The sequence below is a fragment of the Megalobrama amblycephala genome, linkage group LG21, assembly GCF_018812025.1.
Source record: "Megalobrama amblycephala isolate DHTTF-2021 linkage group LG21, ASM1881202v1, whole genome shotgun sequence".
Lineage (NCBI taxonomy): Eukaryota > Metazoa > Chordata > Actinopteri > Cypriniformes > Xenocyprididae > Megalobrama > Megalobrama amblycephala.
In genome coordinates this window covers 14,989,716-15,013,878 of record NC_063064.1, presented here as the reverse complement: position 1 = coordinate 15,013,878, position 24,163 = coordinate 14,989,716, and the positions used below count along the sequence as shown (strand labels likewise).

The window sequence follows — 24,163 nt, the reverse complement described above, 5'->3', positions numbered from 1 at the left end:
CTGAAAAACTATTCCAAACATACAAAAATTCATTGCTTTAAAGCCCCAAACCATGTGGTAGAGAAACAGTAATCTATATTACTGATCTATATCACAAGTAACACACTAGGGAAAAACAAAACAAAAACACACACACACACAACAAAACACTCCTCAGCAAAGCTCTCTGAATTATGTAATCCATAGCGCCTAGAGCAACAATAGTGTGACACAATAGAACAGAAACATGGCCAGTCACATATAAGACTAATGCCTTCCTCTCAAATCACAAGAGTTTTGTGTTTAAAGCATATATGCTTACTTAAAGTACATATATATAATATATAAAGTATATATATATATATAATGAAAAGTTCAACACTTAAACACATTACGGGCAGCAGCACGAACCATTTTCGCCCTCATCGCAAGTGAACCCGCGTTTAATGTCTGGGTCATATTTTCTTTCACTCTGCATATTTTTTTTCATGATTGGGTCATGCATGTCAAACAACCTGTCCATGTTGGCTTATGCATAATTTGGCTACCAATTGCTGACAGATGAATCTGCAGTGTGAGTTTGACTGGACATATATTGGTAGCATTTCCTTAAGCACAAATATTTGTGCTTATCCTAACTTTGCACAATTATATGGTTAGCTACATTTAGCATTGTTTCCCTCCCTTATAGAACAAGGCAGGTTTGATATATGACCTACTGTCAACAGCCCTTTCATTTTCTTAGTTTTTATGTAAGGCTGGTTCAACAGGGGGTCATGGTAGCATTCAATCACTAAAAACTGCTGCCTGAAAAACACAATCTGAGCCCTCGAATCCAAACACAGGACCAATCTGAGTGAAATATGATTTGAAAAATTGTTTTTTTTCATTCATCATAACCACTCCCCATTTATACAAGTGCGGTTATGAAGGCAAATGCCATTTTAAAGCAGGTCTTTGTAGCATCCTTCTAACCCCCAAGCAGACTCAGAGGCTGCAGGCTTTCTTTCTCTGTTTTTATCTACTTCCTTGTTTCTCTCACTCAAACACTCACAAGCGAGCATATGCCCTTTAATTAAAGAGATGTGTTAGGATCAATCCCCACAATCTTAAGGTGTCTGATCAAACAGGTACAGAATGCATGTTTCCCATCATTCTTTTGCTTTCCCAGACTCCCTCTCATTCATCCTCACACGGCTCTACCCCTGAGACCCAGCAGGCTTTTAGCATTACAGCAGCCCTGGAGAAATGTGAGCCAAATGTGTCTGTGAAAGTGAGAGCTCGTTGATCTGAGCAACTGTGTATTTTCAGTTGAAAGAGAGTGGATATGAGCATTTTTGTTTGTGTGTGTGTGTGTAAAGCTGGCTGTACGCCATGCAGTTTTTTCTGTATTTTACAATTGTTGCTAGTCAGCTTATATGATTTGACCTTAGTGAAATCGTGGGCAAAAGCCAAGGCACATCAACTGTCTTGTACGTCAGGCTGTGCAGTATACATCTTTGCAGACTGTGGTCATGACTGACAGCACTGACTATGCATTTTACATCATCAGTCTCTTACCGTCACATTCTGACATACTCATTTACACAAAATTTAACATGTCAATGTCTGGGTTGATTATATGGTAGGCAAACAATCAGTTCTCGCAATCAACGTGTTGGTTGCAGGAGGACTGGGCAGGAGTAAAGACTGGAGAGACTCCGACAAGGGCCAAATTGTTATGGCCAGCAGTGGTGAGAACCTACTAATAGTCGTCCAATGAGGGAAAAACCACAAACCGGCGACAGAGTGTTGGACATCCAAGATGGTTGGATGATTAGAGAGTCTGACTTGTAACCCGAAGGTCGTGGGTTCAAGTCTCAGGAGTGAATTCAGTGCTCTCTTCCACTCTCATTACCCACAAATGAGGTGTCATTGAGCTAGGCACCTAACCCCCCAATCACTCCCCAGGTGCCACAGCAAAAAACAAAACAAAATGGCTGCCCACTGCTCTGGGTGTGTGTTCACTACTCACTGCTGTGCGTGCACTTGGATTCACAAATTCCGAATATGGGACACCATACTTGGCCACACGTCACATCCCTCACTTGGAAGATTCATCGATGTGTGAGGGCAACAAGATGGTATGGTCGGAACCGACTGAAGGGTCTACTGTGGCACAAGTCACAGAAAATTGTAATGATGGTTATGGGAGGAATGTGTCACAACACACAGTACATACCTACAATGGGCACAAAAGTGTCAGAACTAGACCTTGGAGGAAGTGGAAGAAGGTAGCCTGGTTCTATCAGTCCCGTTTTCTTTAGCATCACGTGGATGGCTGTGTACGTGTGCGCAATTTACCAGGGGAAGTAATGCCACCGGGATACATGGTGGGAAGATGACAGATGGTGGAGGAAGTCTGATGCTCTGGGCAATGTTCTGCTTGGAAACCCTGTGTCCAGCCTTTCATGTGTTTGACACTTGCCACCTACATAAATGTTGCAAACTAGGTACATGGCAATGGTATTCCCTGATGGCAGTGGCCTCTTTCTGCAGGATGTAGAACCCTGCCACACTGAACACATTGTTCAGGAATGGTTTAAGGAACATGACCACTGTTGCCCTGCCCTCCAAATTCCCTAGATCTCAATCTTATTGAGCCTCTGTAGGATGTGCTGAATTTACAAGGCCTATCCATAGCAGCTCCACCTTGCAATTTTACGTTACTTGAAGGATCTGCTGCTAATGTCTTGGTGCTAGATACCACAGGACACTTTCAGAGGTCTTGAGTTTATGGTTCGGATGGTCTGTCCAGTTTTGTCGGCACAAAGAGGACCTACATCAATGTTTTGACTCATCAGTGCGTTGCCACGCTCAAAACCATGGCTCCCTTCCTGGACCTTCGAGGACACCTTTACTGTTACTGTTCAACAGGTTCAATATGGTTCGATTTAAGGGTAGGTTTAGGGGAGGGCTTTAGGGATAGGCACAAGTAATGTCCCAATAAGGCAACATCCATTTCTGATTTTAATAAACATAATCATGTACACTGAATATGTTGTTATTATTGCATAGTTTTATAATATACTACAATACACTGAGGTGCAAATAGTATCTGCCACTATTTTGCACTAAGCATAAATAGCATCTCACTACTATTTACACTTAGTGCAAAGCAAATACTGCTATTTTCACTTAGTGTAAATAGCATTTAACACAATTTTCCCTTAGATAGCCTCTGCCTTAAAAAAATACATTGTGAGATATAGTCACAATAACAATTAACAAAGTCATGATTGTGAGATATAGACACATTGCGGCATATAAAGTCACACTGTGTGATATAAAGTCAATTATGAGAAATAAAGTCGCAATTGTGAGATATAAGGTCAGTTATAAGAAACAGTTGCAACTGCAAGATTTTACAAATGTAAATGATTAAGTCACATTCTGACATACTGTAACGTCAGTTATGAGAAACAAATCCGCAATTGAAAGAGATCTGTTCTGAGAAAGTCACGTTGTGAGATAAAAAAGTCGTATTGCAAGATATTCGGTTGCTATGTCTGACGTCTCGCGGCAGCGCTTCTGGGTCCAAACGCTCTATCTCATACCACAAGAAAACAAGAAATAGTGCAAATATATACACATGATGTGGTGTAATACTACTAAAAAATTTTAATCTCCATACCAAAATCCCAGATGGCCAGACAGTAATTCATCTTTTATAAATCGTTAAAATATTAATGTCTGTGACGCTGTGAACACGGAGAATGTTGTGTAGACTGTATTTTAAATGTTTAACTTTAAAATGTTAAATGTTTAATATGAATAAATAGCACTCATAAACGGCCATCGAGATGCCATTCTCAAGTGAAACGAGTCGAGGCTTGGACCCAGAAACCGCGTTCCCTACGTCACGACTTAACAAGCGGATAAGCTCAGCTATAAGAAACAAAATTGCAATTGTGAGATATATAGTTGCATATACTCTGAGGTAGATACAGGCTTTAATAGTTGACTGCTTATGTTGTCATTTTGATAGTAAGATCTTCACTTAAAAGGAACGCTCATTAACAAGAGACTTTGTTCTACAACAAGAAATGTAGCAAAAATCATACAGCATGCACATTGATTAAGAGTGTTAAGTGTAAGCTGACCAATTGAGTGGGTGCATGTTCAGTAAAAGGTGTGAGAATTTGTGTGTGTTGCATGTTTCCTCACTTTCTTACACTTGGATCAGTCTCCTCACACACAAACAAATGCAATGTCTAGTTGAGTAATGCGATCAGCGTACGGTTTTCGTAAGTGTTGATTACATGCCCAGAATTGTTACTTCATCATTAAGCGTTACAGCTCACCACAAACAGAATGAGCCTACTGTGTACAAAATAATAAGATCAACTGATCATGTAATGAGCTAAATCACAAACACACACACACACACAGCAAACAGCATTTGATGGGATTTGAGATTAAGTTCCTCTAGCTCTAAATAACATGAACGGTTCAGTGGGAATGTGCCTGTATGCATGAAGACAAGCAATCAAACCTCAACAGGTTTCTGTAGGTTAGTGTACATTGACTGATTTAATTAGTCTGCAAGAGAATCATTTACTCCAGACAACAACTTTCAAGGCCTGGAGGCTCTAATACATGACAGTGTAATGACTCTTCAAAACTTCCTCAGTGCATGAACTTCTGCTGAGAAGGGAAGCTGGATTCAATATAATATTATTGATGCAGAGAACATACAAAAAGATTTTTTCTGCCAGACTTACGTTGGTTTGGAAGCCTCTGCCTGGTCAGTCTGAAGTTTCTGTCCACCTTCCACCTCCATGGTGCAGTAAACAATCCGGTTTGGAGCTAAAGACTTCAGACCCTGTACCTCCATAATCACCACCTGTGGGGAAAACAAGAGGAGATCTATAGAGACGACTCCTAAGGGAACTAGATGCTGGGGAGAAAATATAAATAATAGTACACTTTTTAGTGGACATTACGTAAACACATTTTCCATAATGGCAAAACCAATTTTGATTTAATGAGGGAAAAACACATTATTCAGAATTTCTCAATTTATTTTCCCTGGTCGAAAGAAAGTAATTTGGGTATGGAACAACGTGAGGGTGAATAAATGATCACAGAATTTTAATTTTGGGGAATTAATCCTTTGACGTTTGAGATAAGTTCCACCTTCATCCAAGCACACACACAGCAGTCGTGCATGAGGAGAGAGGATGGGAGATGTGTCAGATAAAGCCGTCATCACAAAGGTATCAGTGAAAGGGGAACAAGCTGTTAACACACGACATACATCACATGGTTTTATTGCCCTCTTCTTCAGGGAATATCTCCTCGCAGATACTGTCACTTGATTAAAGCTAGCTTTATAGCAGGCTGTCAGTGCCACTCAGGATTTTCTCTGTGGCTTGTGCTAAATAAGGCTTGTCTACACACCCACACCCACACACACACACACACACATACACAAATTCAGAACTCTCCTGTCCTCCTTTAAACCTGCAGAATGAAGAGAAGATGACAATTTCAATTTGTCACTCTCTGCAAATCAAATCGCTAATGCACCAACATGGTCTGTTATATTTGACAGTGACATGCAACATGTTGTAATGTGCAAATTACATTTTCACCCGATAAACGGGAACACAGAAATCCTATGTCAAGTCAGTGATGAATGTCAAGACCATCACAGATTCAATTATTTAATCTGGACATTGTTTTAGACTGATGATCAAATCAATTTCTATCAAATCAAGCTTCTGTACAACAAGATGGTGGTGAAAAGGAAAGAGTTGATGCTGTGTTTGTGTTTGTTTCATGTGCTCATATAAATTGCTTTTCTTAAGTGTGGGCAATGAGATGTGGTATTCTGGAAAGTTCAGTGTTATAAAAAGATCTGAAACAAGGCCAAAAAGTAATGGATGAGAAATTCAAAAAAGCACTATCATTTTAAATTGTGAGACTCTTTAACCACTAAGTAATAACAGCCTAAATTTTGAACACAAATTTACATGATCTTGAATGCAGAGTGTATATATACAGTAAACCTATAAACCTATTTTGCATTTCACAGATGAACTTCGTGATTTTACTCTTGAACGAATCAAATGTCTGTGTTTTTCAAACACGACTTTGGTAACAAAAAAGAAAACAGGAGAAAATTACCTCATTACCTAAATTTGTTTGTCTCAGGGATCCTTTGAGAAATCTAATTACACCTCAATAGGACTATCTGAATATGTGTAAGTATATTATTTTTAACACTTCTTTTATTTGGTCCTTTGTGATTTACATTAACTACAGCTAAATTTAATTGGAGACATAATGAAAAAAATAAATCAACAAAGACAGTTTGATACCAGAAACTGCTCAAAATGGCCCTTAAAGGCATTGAAAGGAAATCAAGCCCATCCAAATAGTAATTTAGGCCACGTTCACACTGTCAGTTTTTGGGATTTTTTTGACAACCGCATTTACTTACAGGTGTGAGTCTCGAATTTCTCGTTCACACAGCAACTTACAACAGCATCTCGAATACTCTCTGTATGAACGTTCAACGAGAGTCAAGCCTGTGTTTTCTTACAGAGAGGACAGAGTCCAGCTGAGCCGCGAGTTCATCCATTAAATCTTCATTAACGGACTTCAATGTAAACATGCGCTAGCTGGACACCTATAACCATTGCACTCGTATCTCACGTTCTTTATAGCACCTCGCGCTGCCACCCATGACAAGGCATTTCAGTCGTGCATGCACTGTAAAAAATGACCGTGATTTTAACAGTAAAAGACTATAAAAATGCTGCAGTGAAAAACTGTCAATTGGTTTACAGAAAGTTTCCGTACTATATACGGTGAATAACTGTAATAGATCTAACGATACATTTAATGTAATTTTATGGTAAAATACCGTTAAATTCACAGTTTTTGGAAGTGAAAAATAACAATTCATTGTAAAATTTACAGTGAAAAACTGTAAATTGACATTCCCACAATTCCCTGCGTGACACTTCACATTTGATATATTTTCGTTGAAATAACTAATTTTTTTCTAATCAGTTATGTACATTAGGGTTTTATCTAATGTTGTTAAATTAATGTTTATTGCATTTTTAAAATTTCATGCATGTTACCATGATGGTGTTTAGTGTGTGTGTGAATGACACTGTGTGCTCCTTCTATATGTTAGTGTTGTCCTTCTCAGCTTGTGGAAAATCTGCTTGTGATGAACTTTGATTAATCATGTGACTCTCATCACCACTGTGTTTGGTGACTGTCAGTGTATTATAAAGGTACAAAACAGATATTAGTACTTCATTAGGTTGGTAAATTAACATTATATCAGTTAATGAAATACGTTATTTTACCGTAAATTTAACAGATTTTTTTTTACGTTGCTACTGTATTTTTTATGGTAAAGTTCTGGCAACCACAGCTGCCGTTTTTTTACCGTAAATTTTACTGGGATTTTTTTTTACAGTGTGTAATACAAAACTGATGGGAGCGGCTCGGGTGGGGAACAGTGACTGGATCTAAAACCATCAGATGACACAATGCTTAGCTCTCCCTCGCTGTAAGTTACCGAAAGTGAAACCACATACACGAAACCCATTAGCAGAGCAGCTCTCTCCTACTGTATGACGTGACAGACAACTAGTTGTCCAATGCGGTTCCGTTCACACACCTCAAATATTTAGAGTATGCGGTTGTGAGTCCTGAAAATGTACAGGTGTGAGTTTGATTATAGAATGCGGTTGTCACTCCAACTGTACTGTGTGTGAACGGAACCGTATTAAGGACTCAAATACAGGACTGACAACCGTATTCTGCTGCTGTGTGAACATGGCCTTAGAGTTTTAAAAGGTCATGTTTCTACCTCAATATTATTTGAACATGCTATGTTCTGATTCAGGCTGAAATGTTAAGCAGGAACAAGTACCTCCAGAGTGAAAGACAAAACTACATCAGACTTGGAGAGCTGATTCTCGTCCTCTTGGCCCATGTCAATAATGGAGGTGTTGTGGCCTCTCTTGAGCTTCTGCAGTTTGAACTCTCCACCTTTAGACACTGGCATGCTCTCCAGATTGGCCATCAGCAGGTTCACTGATGACTTCAGCTCCTCAATGTACATGGCCTCCATGTCCCTGGACACAAACTTAGGGAATCTGCCAGCCTATTCAAGGTGTTAAAGAGAGAGAGAGAGAGAGAGAGAGAGAGAGAGAGAAAAAAAAAAAAACAATTCAGGCCAAGAGGGACAAAACAAACATTGGGACATTTTGTGCCTTGGAATAAGCTACTTTATAACCCTGAAAAGAACAGTATCCTACAGCTTCATATGTAATTGTATGAGATTGGAACACATACTTTTGTGAACTGATCAGCCATTTGGAGTCGTCCATCCAGCTCTCTTCTAATCTGGGCAGCCTGTTCATCAGGATTATCCAGCTGTAAGACACAAACATTTTAGTGCATTTAAACTGACATTCCTGACATAATTTTTGCTCTGTTACGGGATCAACCCATATATCTGAACTTCACAATTACAATAAATAGTGCCAAAATATCTCAGTTCAAATGAAAGTTCATCACCTTCCAATGCTCATATTTACTGTGTATACATGGAGAACAGTTTATTAAATGTTCATAAAAGGGCAATATAGATACAAAAAAAAAATCAAAGAATCCTGAAAAAATATTAAGCAGCTGTTTTCCACGTTTCCACGTTGATAATAATATAAAATGTTTCCTGAGCACCAAATCAGCATATTAAAATGATTTCTGAAGGATCATGTGACATTGAAGACTGGAGTAATGATACTGAAAATTCAGCTTGGCAATTACAGGAATAAATTACTTTTTAAAATATATTAAAATAGTAATAATATGTCACAATATTAGAGTTTTATTTATTAGAGTTTTTATTGTGTTTTTGAACAAATAAATGCAGCCTTGGGGAGCATGAGACACTTAAACTTATGAACAGTAGTGTATTTATATAAAATAAATTAAAACTGCATAAGTTACCAAGACTTGTTTGCAGAGAATACATCATTGAATCAAGTTTTAAGCATAAATCATTATGCCTTATCATACACCCGGCGCAATGTGGCACCAGGCGGGACGCAAGTGTTTTTTGCTAGTTTCAGCCCGACATAGTTACAGTGGTGGTCAGAATTATTGGCACCCTTGATAAATATGATCAAAAATGACTGTAAAAATAAATCTGAATTGTTTATCCTTTTGATCTTTAATTCATAAAATTAGCAAAAATCTAACATTTCATTGAAGGAAAAGAATTGAAAGTGGGGGGAAAATCAGATTATGAAATAAATGTTTTTCTCCAAAACACTTTGGCCACAATTATTGGCACCCCTAGAATATTTTATGAGTAAAATATCTCTGAAGTATATTCCCATTCATATTTACATTTTTTTAGCACACCAGGGTGATCATGAACATGAAATTGTCCAGCCGAGACTTCCTGTTCCACAGGAGTATAAACATGAGGAAACACAAAGGCCAAATTCCCTTAAACATTCATCACAATGAGTAAAACCAAACAATATAGTTCTGATGTGCAGCAAAAGATTGTTGAGCTTCACAAAATAGAAAGTGGCTGTAAGAAAATAGCTAAAGCATTGAAAATCCCCATTTCCACTACCAGGGCAATAATTGAGAAGTTCTAATTAACTAAAGATGTTACAAATCTGCCTGGAAGAGGACGTGTGTCTAAATCGTAGTAATGCATGGTGCAAAATTCAAAACCTGACCGCTTCTGCTAGAAATCCAACAATGGGCCATGGTTGGATCTTCCATTAGGACAATGATCCAAAACAAACATCAAAACCAACACAAAAATGTGTCACTGAGCCCAAAATGAAGCTTCTGCCATGGCCATCCCAGTCCCCCGACCTGAACCGTAAAGAAAATGAGTGGAGTGAACTGAAGAGAAGAAGCACTAACATTGAGCTGGGAATCTGAAGGATCTGGAGAGATTCTGTATGAAGGAATGGTCTCTGATCTCTTGTCAGGTGTTCTCCAAACTCAGGTTTGCAAAAATTATTGGATAAAAGGGTGCCAATAATTGTGGCCAACGTGTTTTGCAGATAAACATTTATTTCATAATGTGACTTTCCCCCCACTTTCAATTCTTTTTCTTCAGTGAAAGGTTAGACTTTTGCTAATTTTATGAATTAAGAATCAAAAGGATAAACAATGCAGATTTATTTTTACAGTCATCTTTAGTCATATTTACCAAGGGTGCCAATAATTCTGACCACCACTGTATCATTTTCACGTCCTGCGCCACATTGTTTAAATAGCAAATGCATTTGTGCCCATGGGCGTGCTGGTCTGAAAACGAGGTGTGTTCAGGCGCATTGTTAGCGCTTTACTATTTTGAGGCAACTGAAAAGACTGCGCCATTGACCAACTGAAACCTGGTCTAAAGTCTAATGGTGCAATATTTGTTTTGTTATTTAAAGAGCGCATTAGTAATATGCCTAAAAGTGTTGTCCCTATTCATCTCCCATTCCCTTTAAAAGCCAGTTGCGCTTGCTATTTACATGGCGGAATTTGCAAGCGGAAAAACTGAACCCTTCTCAGAAACAAAACGGATACCATCAAGAAGACCATTTACTGGATAAGCTGGAAAGCATTTTTATCTTTATGCACACAATAATAATCTTTTACACTGTAATCCTTTTATTTTTAATATTTGGCATTGAAAATTGTGTGCTACTGCGCGTCCCTGTGTGTGTGTAATAAGCAGAGTGTATGCACGTTGTGCACCCGCATATATGTGCATACTACTAACGCTCTTTAAATAACAAAACAAATATTGTGCCATTGACTTCAGACCAGGTTTTACTTGGTCAATGGCGCAGTCTATTTCAGTTACCTCAAAATAGTAACACGCCAACAATGTGCCTGAACACACCTCGTTTTCAGACCAGCACGCCCATGGATGCACAAATGGGTGCAAATGCATTTGCTGTTCAAACAATGTGGCACAGGACGTGAAAATGATAATTGCATCGGGCTAAAACTGGCAACAACAACAAAAAAAAACACTTGCGCATTGCGCCAGGTGTATGATAGGGCCCTCAGATCATGTGCTTAGATCATTAAAACAGGGCCCATTATGTTAGATGTACCATACCAAATAAACCTCAAGCAAGCTGTATTCAATATTTAATGCCTGAATGTGGCTTTCTGCAAGCCTCCATCCCATACACGCACAGCTCTCTCCATTTGAAAACCTTAATTAGTCTTTTCTAGCAGGACTGTTATTAGATTAGAGGCCAAAATCCATCAGCCATTTGTCATCATGTCACTAAGAGAAGGGGACTTCCGAATCTCTGTTAAAAATGGAAGCATGAACTACTGATCCTGACACTAATATAAAACGAGATTAATGTACGATCACATCACAAATTATTTGTAATAATTACAAAATATGCATGCTTATAAATTTATACACAGATATCTGCACAAATTTATGAACATATACATACATACATATACATAAAGCTAGCAGTGCTTAGCTATGGTATGGAATAAAAATACTATGGAAGGCAATGGGGTCCCATCAACTGTTTGGTTACACACATTCTTCAAAATATCTTCTTTTGTGTTCAGCAGAAGAGAGAAATTCATACAGGTTTGGAACAACTTGAGGGTGAGTAAATGATGACAGAATTTTCACTTTTGGATGAACTATCCCTTTAAGCTAACACTAAGCTCTCCAAGCCAGAAGATTCATACTCGCTAAGAATAGGATTGAGCTAAGTATTTTTTTTTTAATTAGCTAATTTTGTATTTCCATTATTCAAGGCCCAGCTAAAAACTGAAACCATTAGATGGTGGCCTGGATGTTTAAAATTCCTGTTGAAAAAATCAAACAGAAAGTCACTTTTCATCCAACAAACTTATCGGTTTGTGATTCAAGACCAAAGGACATGTCTTTAAATACCTTGCATGTTCCATTCTAAAAGGTTCTGAACTAATGGTGAGTTCAGAGCCTTACGAAGGAGGAATTGGCCAGTCAGTTGCGTTGTTGGGTGGAGGGCCATCTGGACAGGCTGTGGCCATGGTGTCCCCCTTCCTGTCTCCAGCTGGGCTAAATTCAGTACTCAAAAAGCTACAAACACCTACACCCTTCCACGAGGATTCCTACACACAAGTGAGTGTACACATGCCAAAGCACTCATACGGAATACAGAATAATGAGTGCATATAATTGTGCAGGAATACACAATTCAAACACATGCTCACATCATACACGCATGAATTCATGTACACATTCTGTCAGTACACACACTCGCATGATGCCCATGTGTGGGTGTTTTCATAATTAAATGCTTAATGATATCGAGAATAACATGACGAGTGTGCAAGACACAGATTAAACCTCATCCAAGATCCAAGAAATATTTTCCACAGAGAATACACCTGTGCTATGATGAATAGATTAGCAATTTCAGTCATGTTGTTCCAAATCTGTTTGAATGACTAGCTTCTATTTCTTCACAAAAGATATTATGAAAGTCAATGGGGTCCAAACAACATTGAACAGTTTTTTTTTTCTTCTTCTTCTTCTTCTTCTTCTTCTTATTTCATTTGCAGCTCTTGCCATCAGTGTTGGGTTACTCTAAAAAAAATACATAAATTATTCTTGAACTGACCGAAGTATTTAACACAAGTATTTAACATACATTTAACATCAAAATTTAACATCTAATTAAATTTTTATGTTAAATCCACTACTGTTTTATATAGAATTGCTTTATACACAGGATTTAGTTAAATTTTATCAGAAGTGATTGTAATTAAATTTCCAAGAGAAAAGTACTTAAACATTGAACAGTTTTTTTTTTTTTTTCCTTTCTTATTTCATGTCTAATAATGACTAATAAAATCATGGAGGGCTGTAGTCTGCTCCATAAATCTACTGTATAAACTTTGAACTTTAGATCATTGACAGAAAATCTGGCACATACCTGTACTGTAGTTTATTCTGCGACAAAGCTCATTTCAGAAGAGAAATAACTCTCATAAATAACAACCAACGACTCTCATGGCAATCAACCATTCTATTGTGACACCTTTGTCAACCGGACAAAATAAGAAGCCCTTATTTTAACAGCCTGATAACACTTAATTGAACTTAAAAACACTTAGTGAGTCAATGATATATCTGTCACCTGTATAAAATGTGCATTAGACTATGTAAACTCAAAAGAAACAAAGTTTTTGTGTTGTCAAGTACTGCATTTTGAAATTAAAACTTCTAATCTTTGAGAACATTAGTGGAAACTTTTTAGCTCCAAAATATTTAGAAATTTATTCAGAAAAATTACACCTGGTAACATTGCAACATTTATTATAAAATATATTTGTTGGAAAATATTCCATTACCATCTAGGCTAAGCCTTAAACAGAACTGCTCTGACGGCTAAGATAGGAATGATACTGTTTCCCCTAAATGGCATTTTTGAGTCCGGTCACAAACATGCTAACAGTGATATTAGCTTTTCAAGCTGAGCACAGCATGGTTCTCCTCCTGCTGCTCTGGTAGACTGAGCCAGTCAATGCTAAAGATGAATCAGCGTTCAGTCTTTCTCACACATGCCTCACTTCTCTGCTGCCTCTCTTTGTGTTGACACTACAATGACAAACCAGCTAACAAGAAAGAAACTGCCACCACGGCCATTTAACTTCTCTGTGAGGCTTTTGATTAGGTTTAAATTTAATTATCTGCTCTGGCTTTGAGCCAGGCCGATCTTAAAAGTGAAAACTAATGTAAACCAGATATATGGCATTGTTTTAAGCAATCGTGACACCTTTGATACCCTTGGAACCAGATTTAGAGAGGTTATTATAAAGTCAGTGAAGCTTGATAAAATGTAAAAGATCTGTTCTGCCAAACAAGGCCTTCAGATGAAAATAAACAAATAACCAGAAGTGCCATGACACATGATAACTTTGTTGAGATTTTCATGCACTAGTAAGGGAGCAATCCATGATGTCATTGCCTGATGATAATCAGATTTGGTGTAAACAAGACATATGTAATTAAATTAATGTGGCTAATCTAAGCCAGCCAAGGCAGAGCCTTGAGTCTGGCCTGTGTGTGGGTTATGTGAGTGGAAGGTGAGACCAACAAAACTGAGAGCCAGACAGTGTCATGAGTATCAACAGTTTCTCAAAAATTAATAATAATAATAATATACCCCAAAATTGAAATCCTGTCATTATTTAGACACTCTCATGTTGTTCCAAACTAGATCATTTTTGTCCATGAAGAGAATCATTTGCAGCTCTTGCCATCAATGTTGGGTAAGTTACTCTAAAAAGTAATTAATTACTAGCTACTGATTACATCTTCAACAGTGTAATTAGATTACTGTAATACTCCCTCTAAAAAGTAATGCATTAGTTATTACTAATTACTTTCTAAATCCCATATCAACTTCGGCCAGTTAAACAATACAAGGATAGACATGAGACTGGCCTTTTAATTTTTTAAAATAAATAATATAAAATTACATGAATTATTCTTGAACTGACCAAAGTATTTAACACAAGTATTTAACATACATTTTAACATTTAACATCAAAATTTAACATCTAATTAAATTTTGATGTTAAATCCACAACTGTTTTATATAGAATTGCTTTATACATAGGATCAAAAGTGACTATAATTAAATTTCCAAGAGAACTTAAACTACAGTAATTAATTGTAAAGTTGGGCCAGGCAGATGAAGATGATGGAAGAGCAGGGAGAGGTGGATCTTAATATCAGCCGTTAAACTTTATTAATAAATGAAACAAAAGAAGATAATCCAACAGGAATCACAGGAATGAAATGACAAACTTAACCAGAACCAGGTGTGCAACATAAATAGTAACCATGACAACAAATTGAGAGCAGGAATGTAGGGAATCATGGACAAATGATGAACAAACCATTAGTAAATGATCAGTATATGATTTATTGATGAAGCTGTAAGCTGGTCTGTGTTCAAAAGCACAAACATGCAGGCATGCTACAGTACTATTTTTAACAAGAGTAATTTATTTGTTTTGAAGTGGATAAACATTTATAAATGCTTTACAGTCAGATGGTTTATGTTAAATTCTTTCACTCATCAGTACAGACTTGTGTTCTGTGTGGATTGTGTGGGATCTAGTGATAAAGTTAACCTCTGAACCGGTTTTACCTTCCACTGAAGCTCACATCAGGTGCACAGCAGTTAAAGACTCCATGTGTGTCAGAGAAGACAGCTGTCTATACCCTCACCAGTCAGCACTTACACTGCAGTACACACTACAAAGTGTTCAACACCTGTTATAGATGATGTGTAAACGCATGGATAAATCATTTACAAAGCTTTCTGCATCCCCTATTCTAAAGTGTAGACTATTCATCACTTGTAAATGTTACATATCATTTGTAGACCTTTCTTACCTGTTACAAATCATTTGTATATGTATAAAAGTCATTTATAATACTTTCTAATGTGTAAACTATTCATCACTTGTAAATGTGTTACACATCATTTGTAGATCTTCCTGTTACATGATCCATCTCATTCCATCACTTTACCCAAGCCTAAACTTTACATTATTTTTTAATAAATAAATTAACAATCTGCCACCATTTAATCAGCACTTAATCATTTAATTTTTATTTTGTTTTTCATGGGACAGCTCCTCACCATAACATGAAAATGCACCATAAACTGATCGTAAACGTAGTTCATTATTTCATGCATTTTTTTCCAAGTCTTCAGAAGTCATATGAAACCACCGTGTGTGGAAAAGATTCTAATTCCGTAATATAATCATTAAGCATTAATAATTGTACATATCTGCCGTCTCATCCATTAAAACTTTCAAAATTAGCGCTTCAAACAATACGACAGGTTTGCGGCAGTGACGTCAAACCTCACTCCTTATTGGCTGATTTGCGAAGATCTGCAAATGATGTGTAACACATTTACAAGTGATGAATAGTTTACACTTTAGAAAAGGGGAAGCAGAAAGCGTTATAAATGACTTGTATACATATACAAATGATTTGTAACAGGTAAGAAAGGTCTACAAATGATATGTAACATTTACAAGTGATGAATATTTTACACTTTAGAATAGGGGATGCAGAAAGCTTTGTAAATGATTTATCCATGTGTTTACACATCATCTATAACAGGTGTTGAACACTTTGTAGTGTGTACTGCAGTGTAAGTGCTTTGGTTAGACAGCTGTTCACACACATGGAGTCATTTGTTGTGAGCATGATAAAACCGGTTCAGAGGTTGACTTTATCACTAGATCCCACACAGAACACAAGTCTGTACTGTTGAGTGAAAGGATTTAACATAACCCACTGATCTCTGATTTTTATAAACGATTCACTTCAAACAAATAAATTCATGATTTGTTTGTGCTTTTGAACACAGACCAGCTTACAACACATTTAAATAACTGATAACTTGGTTTGTTCATCATTTGTTCATGATTACCATCTACTACTGATCTATTTGATTTATTTCATGATTTAAACATTTTTTAAGATAACTTACAACACATTTGTAAATTGTGAGCCCATACCACTTATTAATCATTTATGACCGTATTGTCATGTTTCGGAAATTATTTGTTCATCACTAATAACTTATAAATGACTTATAACTGAATTAATAAAACATTCATAAAATGTTAACATATAACTTATTAATCATTTATGAATGTATAGTCATGTTTCATTAACTAATAATTTATAAGTGACTTATGACTGAAAGTGTTACGCAGCTAGAAGTATGCTGCAATAGCAGGCTAATCAGCTAACAGCATGCAGCAATGGCTAAATGGTTAACTTGTGAGGTACCTGAAAGACTACAATGACTAATTATAGCTTCTGTCTTTGGTTATAATAAGATCCAACATACAATTTAAAAAATGTTTAATAGTTACAAGTGTCAAGCTATCATTTTCTTCAGTTTACCATACTGGCATAGTGTTTTGTAGCATTTGCTTCACTAACAGCAGAGCACACTAACAACACAGTCCCTCTCTCCATGGATAAACCTAAAATGACCTGATGTGCATTCAGAATGTTCAAGAGTGCTTCTTAAACTGTGTTAGTTAAATATTTAGTCTGTTTGGTGAAGTTAGTTCTTCTGGGATGGAGGCAACTCAGTGTAGAGCTGATTAGCGTAGGTGTAACGGTGGTTAGCATCCAACACTGCATGATGGAGGCGTACAAAACTAGCAGGGGGTGAACTTTACTGCTAGACATCTGATTTCATGTTTTTTTGTTTTTTTTTCTGATTTCAAAGCAGAGTGTTACACCCACAACAAAAACTGTAAAATTAAAGTAAAGGCATACATCGTTTTATTGTAAACATCTCTTAAACCAGAGGAAAATCTTTAAAGCTCTCTGCTTCTCCAACCACTAGGCAGCAAAAATTTGGTTAGTCTTTACCTGTTTCACATAAAGAAAATGGACAGAAAAGCTATAAGAAAAAAGTCAAATCAATAAAAAATTGAATTGAATCAATATTTCAGTTTCAGCCTGCTTTTGAGGGCAGGACGATAGTCTAAGACAGGGTCACAGGGTTAATCAACATTACAGACAGAGAAAAACCATTAGAGGAAGAAAAGCAGAGAACAGAACAATATCAAGATCTCTAACGACAGAGCAAATTATTCTAGCTATAGGAAAAACCCTGGTCTGATTGCCCAGGGCGCTGCTCCTGGTCAATAGTGAGGAGATGGTTAATAAGAAGTAATCTATGCTGGTACTGAGCACAGGTGAGGGGAAAGTGGATTTTGGCGAGCCTTGTTCTATGATGATGAAAGAGAGGAAAATGGCTGCCATCCTCATATCAAAAATGCATGTGATGAATCAGTGCATGAAGACAATTATAGAAGCATGGGTTAGTGCAAGAGGAACACGACTATGGGCAAAAAAGCACATTATACACACAGGTGCACACAGTCTCTTGTAATAAATCTAATCTAATTGATTTTTAAAAGCACTCTACGGTTCCCTTTAAATCCATGTCTTTATTTAGTGTATGATCTATTCTGCATGTGTATGTGTGTGTGTGTGTGTGTGTGTGTGTGTGTAGAAACACACACACATACACGCAGGTTTCATATATTTGATATGAAAATATCAAATAAGCCTATATACATGGGACATATATCATATATACATGGGACAGGGTTTGTTTTATTTGAACCCACTATGAGCTTATTTTGAAAATATAAGATAGCAATATATTTTAGAGTCTGTAATGAAAGGCCACATCCCAGAAGCAAAACTACAAAATAATTGTGTCTAGCACATAAAAACCAACTGGGATATATATATATACCTTGACAGCGAAAGGATAAATATTACGTATTATAAAAAGCATTACTTCCCAATATAAACCTCAAGAAATCTGTCACTACTTTATGAAAATAATATCACTGCACTAATGAGGGATTCGGTTACAAATCCTGGGGGAAGCATATATAATTCAATATATACTTACCTACTTGTAGGTAGCTTTGTATTATGATATGGCAGTAATCCTCAATGTTTGGGTTAGGTAACATTTCTTAATGTTTTTGAAAGAACTCTCTTTATGCTCAGCAAGGCTGCATTTATTTGATCAAAAATGTATATTGTGAAATATTACAATTTAAAATGTTTGTTGTCTATTTTAATTTATACAACAGTTCTTTCTGATTCTCGAATCTCATTGGCTGAGAGCCGTGCGATAATCTCCCAGTATCAGCACTGGTACCGTTATTCATATTCATCATTCTAATTTGCAGCCTGATTTTCTGCTTAAGAAACATTTCTTATTATCAATGTTGAAAACAGCTGTGCTGGTTAATATTTTTGTGGAAACTGTGATACTTTTTGGGATACTGTGATACTGTGAGAATTTCAAATTTATTTGGACTAGAAAGTTTTGTAACATTATAAATGTCTTATTGTTACTTTTGATGAATTTAATGCATCCTTGCTGAATAAAAGTAATAAAAAAAATCTTTAAAAAAAACTTTTGAACAAGTGTAATTTAACTTTTTTTATTATTAATATATAACTAATAATTTATTCTGGCATTAATAGTCAAATTAATAAAATGAATAAACAGCTCAAGTTCGCAAGAAGCCAGTAGGTGGCAGTAATAATGTTTATTATTAAAAACAATAAATGCCAAAACATTAACTGTATAAGTGCACATTTGTGTTTCAGCCTTGTTTCATGTCATAATGGTGATGCTGAAAATATATTCATCCTTTTCAAAGTTTTGCATGGTGGTTGAAAGCTTGTCACTCATGGCACAACCCCTGATGGAGGCTTTGGCACTACAAATCTGCATGTAATCCCTGTCTGCTATGCAGCTTACCTGCCACTTTTTAATATTCTAAGTATTTACCGTAGTTCTGCCATGGTGACTAGCCAACTCAATCCCATTACTCTAGCCACAGATTTCAGCTGGCGAGAAAGCAGATAACACTCTTTGAACAATCTCTCTCTATCTCCTCAGTTAATTACTCTTTACCACTGCAATCAGCACAGGAGTGGCAGCTTGTTAAAATACAGAAAGAGAGACAGAGTGCAGACAGACCCATCTTTATGCAGATGAGCAGGAATGAGACATGAAGAGACATGGGTGAAAGAAACACGGACACACTTACTGAACATGTCCATCTCCATAATCAAGACAACTAATTTACTAGATCTGTAAATGATTTATTTTTATGAACTCTGGGAGCCACAAGGGTTCCTGGTTCAATTAATAAAATCATTATACTCTGACATGATCCCATAATCCAGCCTGGAGCTCATATGTACTTGCAGGTCGTGATAGACGACCAAATGTGTCAGAGTGCAAGAAAGCAAAGGCTGTGCTGCTTTCATGTCAGCTCTATTATGTGATTACTGTACATTTCACGTAATAGAACCTGGTGACTGGTCTTCCTGTAGCTACAGCAAATGACTTCCATGGTCAACAAGGGCTTTTTGCAAAATGTGTTTCTAACCATTTAATGGTTCCTCTCAGTATCACTGCAAGTTTCTGAGAGGATTTTAAATCTTGGGTGGGCATTGACGTTTCAATAATACAACAGTTCAGAGTGATATACTGCATTTATACTACAGCTACCAAATATAAATGTGTTTATCAAGAGGTCACTGATACATTTTTTTGCTTAAACAGTATAAAGGTTGCCATGATTTTGCCAAGTAAGACATGTTCCTGGATCAACATCTTCTACGGTGAATGTGAGTTCACCAAGTACAACCTGTTTCTGGATCAACATCTTTGTTGATCCTGGAACAACATTCCAAACAACCAATCAGATTTAAGGGTGTCATGATCACCAGTTGGAGTGCCCTGGTTAGCCATTAGCGGGCACTCCAACATGGACTATTTCTCACTACACTTGGACTTCATTTCCCAGAACTCACTTCCCGGACTCATTATCCCGTCATTGCACTCAGCTATTTTGTGTTTGATCATTAGTGTCTGTCTGTTTATACTTGGTTTGTTTCTGCTTTTGTTATTGTGGTTTCATTTACGGTCACCGGCTTCTGTTTGTGTTTTTCTTGTTTTTGTATGGACTGTTCTGTGGAGTTTGACCCTTGCCTGTCTGGATTACGTCTTTGGATTACCCCATTAAAGCTGCATTTGGATCTTAACTTCTTGTCTCTGTGCATTCCGTGACAAAGGGACAAGTTTATGTCAAGTTTAGGTTTACAACCAGGGTTAGGTGCTTCTACATCAAAGTTATTCACCTATCTTTCCCCTTTGATTTTAGGGATAAGTTATGGGTAGGATTAGGTTTAGGGGTAGGAATAGGGTTAAAACTAAATTTTCAGACAGGAATGTTGTTCCAGGATCAACAAAATATATTGATCCAGGAACATGTCTTACTTGGCAAAATCACAGTGACCTCTAGGAACAACATTCTTGTTCAAAAACATAGTCCTATCCCTATCCTTACCCCTAACCCTAATCCTACCCATAACTTATCCCTAAAATCAGAGGGAAATGATGGATAAATATCACTGATGCAGAAGATCCTAACCCTTGTGTCAAGCCTAAACTTGACATTAACTGTAAACCTATCCCTTAAATCTGATTGGTTGTTTGGAATGTTGTTCCAGGATCAATAAGAATGTTGATCCAGGAACATGTTCTACTTGGTGAAATCACATTCACCAGTCAGGGTCATTGCACCATTGGTAAATTTGAGCAAAGAAGGTTGTGAAGTAAGACAACTGAAAATGTGTGAAAATCTCATTATGAAATAAACGTTTTTTCTCCAACACACAGTGACCACAATTATTGACCAATAGTCAATAATTTCATCCCTTACAATTCATCTTTGATCACCAAAATGACATATTTAAAAAAAAAAAAAATCCTGTGAAAAAAATGCCTTAAAATAGCTTGAATGTAACTCTACACCCTTGCTTCATTTATTATACGTGAATCTATGAATATGCAAACTAGCCCCGCCTCCACTCGCTCATGCCAGCTCAGAGATCCACTCGGTCAATTTACTGAGGTAAACGCTTACAACGGTATCGCTCTACTATTACAACATCAGACACATAACAATAATTAATACGATTAGCCTTTTGCTTGAATATGTTATCAAACCGCTAATAATGTGTTGCTAGTTACACAAACCATGCTCCCATTCACAATGTCAGAGTCAAACGAGGGTTTGAGATTGTCTTTTTTTCACTGCAGTTTTAAGGAGAAAATATTCAGCAATGGTGTTGATATATGAATTTACACATGGTTTTAAATGGTCTTAAAGCATATTAACAACTAGATTTTTACCACAGGGGGTCTTTAAATACTTTTTGCAATCTCCTTTTGCCAAGATAATAGCTCTGAATCTTCTGCTATAATGCCTGATTTTGTTGATTTTGTTGTTTGTTTGGGATCACTGTCCTGATAGAAGATCCAACCATGGCCAATTATAAAATTTCTAGAAGAGGCAGTCAGGTTATGATTTTTTATTTGTTTGTATTTAATAGAATCCGTGATGCCATGTATCTAAAACTACAACAGTTTTAGATACAGAGGGTTAAAGACTTAGCAGTATTTAACCGTGGCCATGGGGTACTCTTTTACCCATGTTTGCACCAAATCCATCTTGTGGGTTTGCTGCCAAAATGCTCTTTTTAGTTTAATCTGACCATAATCTGACCCGGTCCTGTTAGAAGATCTAGTAGTGTATGGCCAAGAATACGCTTTGGATGAAAGCAGAGGATTTCTTTTTTCTTGAATCTCTCCCAAACAACCTCTCCAGTTGATAGGACCTTTTTAATCATTTCCCTGATGTTGGAAATGAGAATTTTTCAATACTATAACTATTTTCTTACAGTCACTTTCTATTTTGAGAAGATTGCATGCTCACTCAATCAATCCTTAGTATGTATTTTACATAGTGACAGCTCAGGTGATTGACACAAAGAAAAAGAGAGGGTGGGGTAGAGACAGAGAAAGAGGTAATTATAAGGTTACAAACTGTAATGTATTCATGGGAAGAACAGCTGATGGGAAAGTGAGTGTTTAAAAGCCCTGTGTGTTTACGGTCTCCATGACAACTGCCCCGGGTCACACAAAGGGTGCTGAGGTGGTTTCTGTCAAACAACAAGCAGCTTTACACACAGAATCTCAGAAATGCATAGCCAAACTGCAGACATCAAACACACACATCATGGGCGCAAAGGGATTTGGCAAAGCAAAATGCAAACGCGTGCATGGTATTTATTTTCAGAGCTTTCAAAGCTCATTGTGTTATCTGCATTTCAGAGAATACAGATAGCACAATGAGGTTTGATGAGAGTAAATGAGTGGCAAACAGCTGTCCTTGCGGCACCAGCCTACCAACGTCTGCTCATTTAAGCACTGTCTAAAGAAAAGCCTTTGAAAAGCCTTTGTAGTTGTTTAGCCATTTCTGTGTTGACTTTTGGTTATGTGTTGTGTGTCTCTGTCATGAATGCATTCAAGTAGGGATGCCATTTGTTAAAGTGCATGGGTGCCTGTGTAGAACCACCGCTGATTTGTCTCTAGTTTATATTCACTCAACTCAACAGCAATCAACCAAAGAGAGTACATCCTGGTCAAGTCACCTTGCTGCTTCTGTTGTATTTGCTATTCATGCCAATTATATCAGATTGGGCTTTCATTAACCAAAGACGGGGCCAGGAAGACAAATCTCATTCAACACAGTAATGCTTCCTACATCAAGACGCCCACACCAAGACACATATCCTCACTAAATGGCTGAAATCCAATTTGTTCCATCTATAGCCATCATTGCAGGGTAAAATGCATTTGTTAATATGAACCATTGCAATTATGACGAGAATGAGTAAACAGTGTGACATCAGCGTAGCATGACCATGACTGACATGGAGTTGAAGAAGGTCCCTTCTGTGTTGTGCTTACGTAAGAGTAGGGGGAAGCCCCGCCCATAACTGTAGATGATCTGCCCTATAAGGATAAATACCGCCCTGAATGAGCCGCAGCAGTCTGCCATTTCTGTTCACTAGCTGTAGCAGCTGGAGATATACAATGTCTGCACCAAAAAAAAAACATTACAAATGTTCTGTTATTGGATGTACCAACGAAGAAGAGTCTCCATAGACTCTCTGCATCTGAGCCACTGAGGACACTGTGGTTGAATTTTATTTATGAAGGAAATGTGCCGAAGAAAGTCAGTAAGGTCTTAAATTATTTTACACCGGGCTGCTTCACAAACATGTTAACATGACAGTACATGCTAATAGATGAGATGAATCAACTTAACAACTGCATAAATTTATTCATATACCATTCAGAAACATCCAGTTGCATTATAAAATTTGTAACTTCTTCCTGAGCCTCAGGTCAGTGTCCAACTCCAATTTAAACAATGTTAGACTGAACACCGCTACTGACAATCGAATATTTTTCTGCGTGAGAATCTCCAGCTTTGCTGTTGAACAACCGAAGCCCAAGCTGTTAAAGCTCCGCCCTCTTCTGGAAAGGGGGCCAGGAGCAGCAGCTCATTTGCATTTAAAGGGACACACACAAAAACGGCGTGTTTTTGCTCACACCCAAATAGGAGCAAGTTTGACAAGCTATAATAAATGATCTGT

General features: G+C 37.2%; 1 protein-coding gene across 31 annotated transcripts in view; it reads right to left on the bottom strand.

The window, feature by feature from the left end:
- cadpsa (Ca2+-dependent activator protein for secretion a) overlaps positions 1-24,163 on the bottom strand; it is a 155,217-nt gene that overhangs the window by 92,703 nt on the left and 38,351 nt on the right. For all 31 annotated transcript variants that reach the window (XM_048171780.1, XM_048171763.1, XM_048171782.1 and 28 more), the window contains 3 exons: positions 8,347-8,427; positions 7,922-8,155; positions 4,743-4,864 (listed from right to left, as the gene is read on the bottom strand). In XM_048171780.1, the coding sequence (XP_048027737.1) occupies positions 4,743-4,864; positions 7,922-8,155; positions 8,347-8,427 (437 nt within the window). The remainder of the gene's footprint in view (positions 1-4,742; positions 4,865-7,921; positions 8,156-8,346; positions 8,428-24,163) is intronic.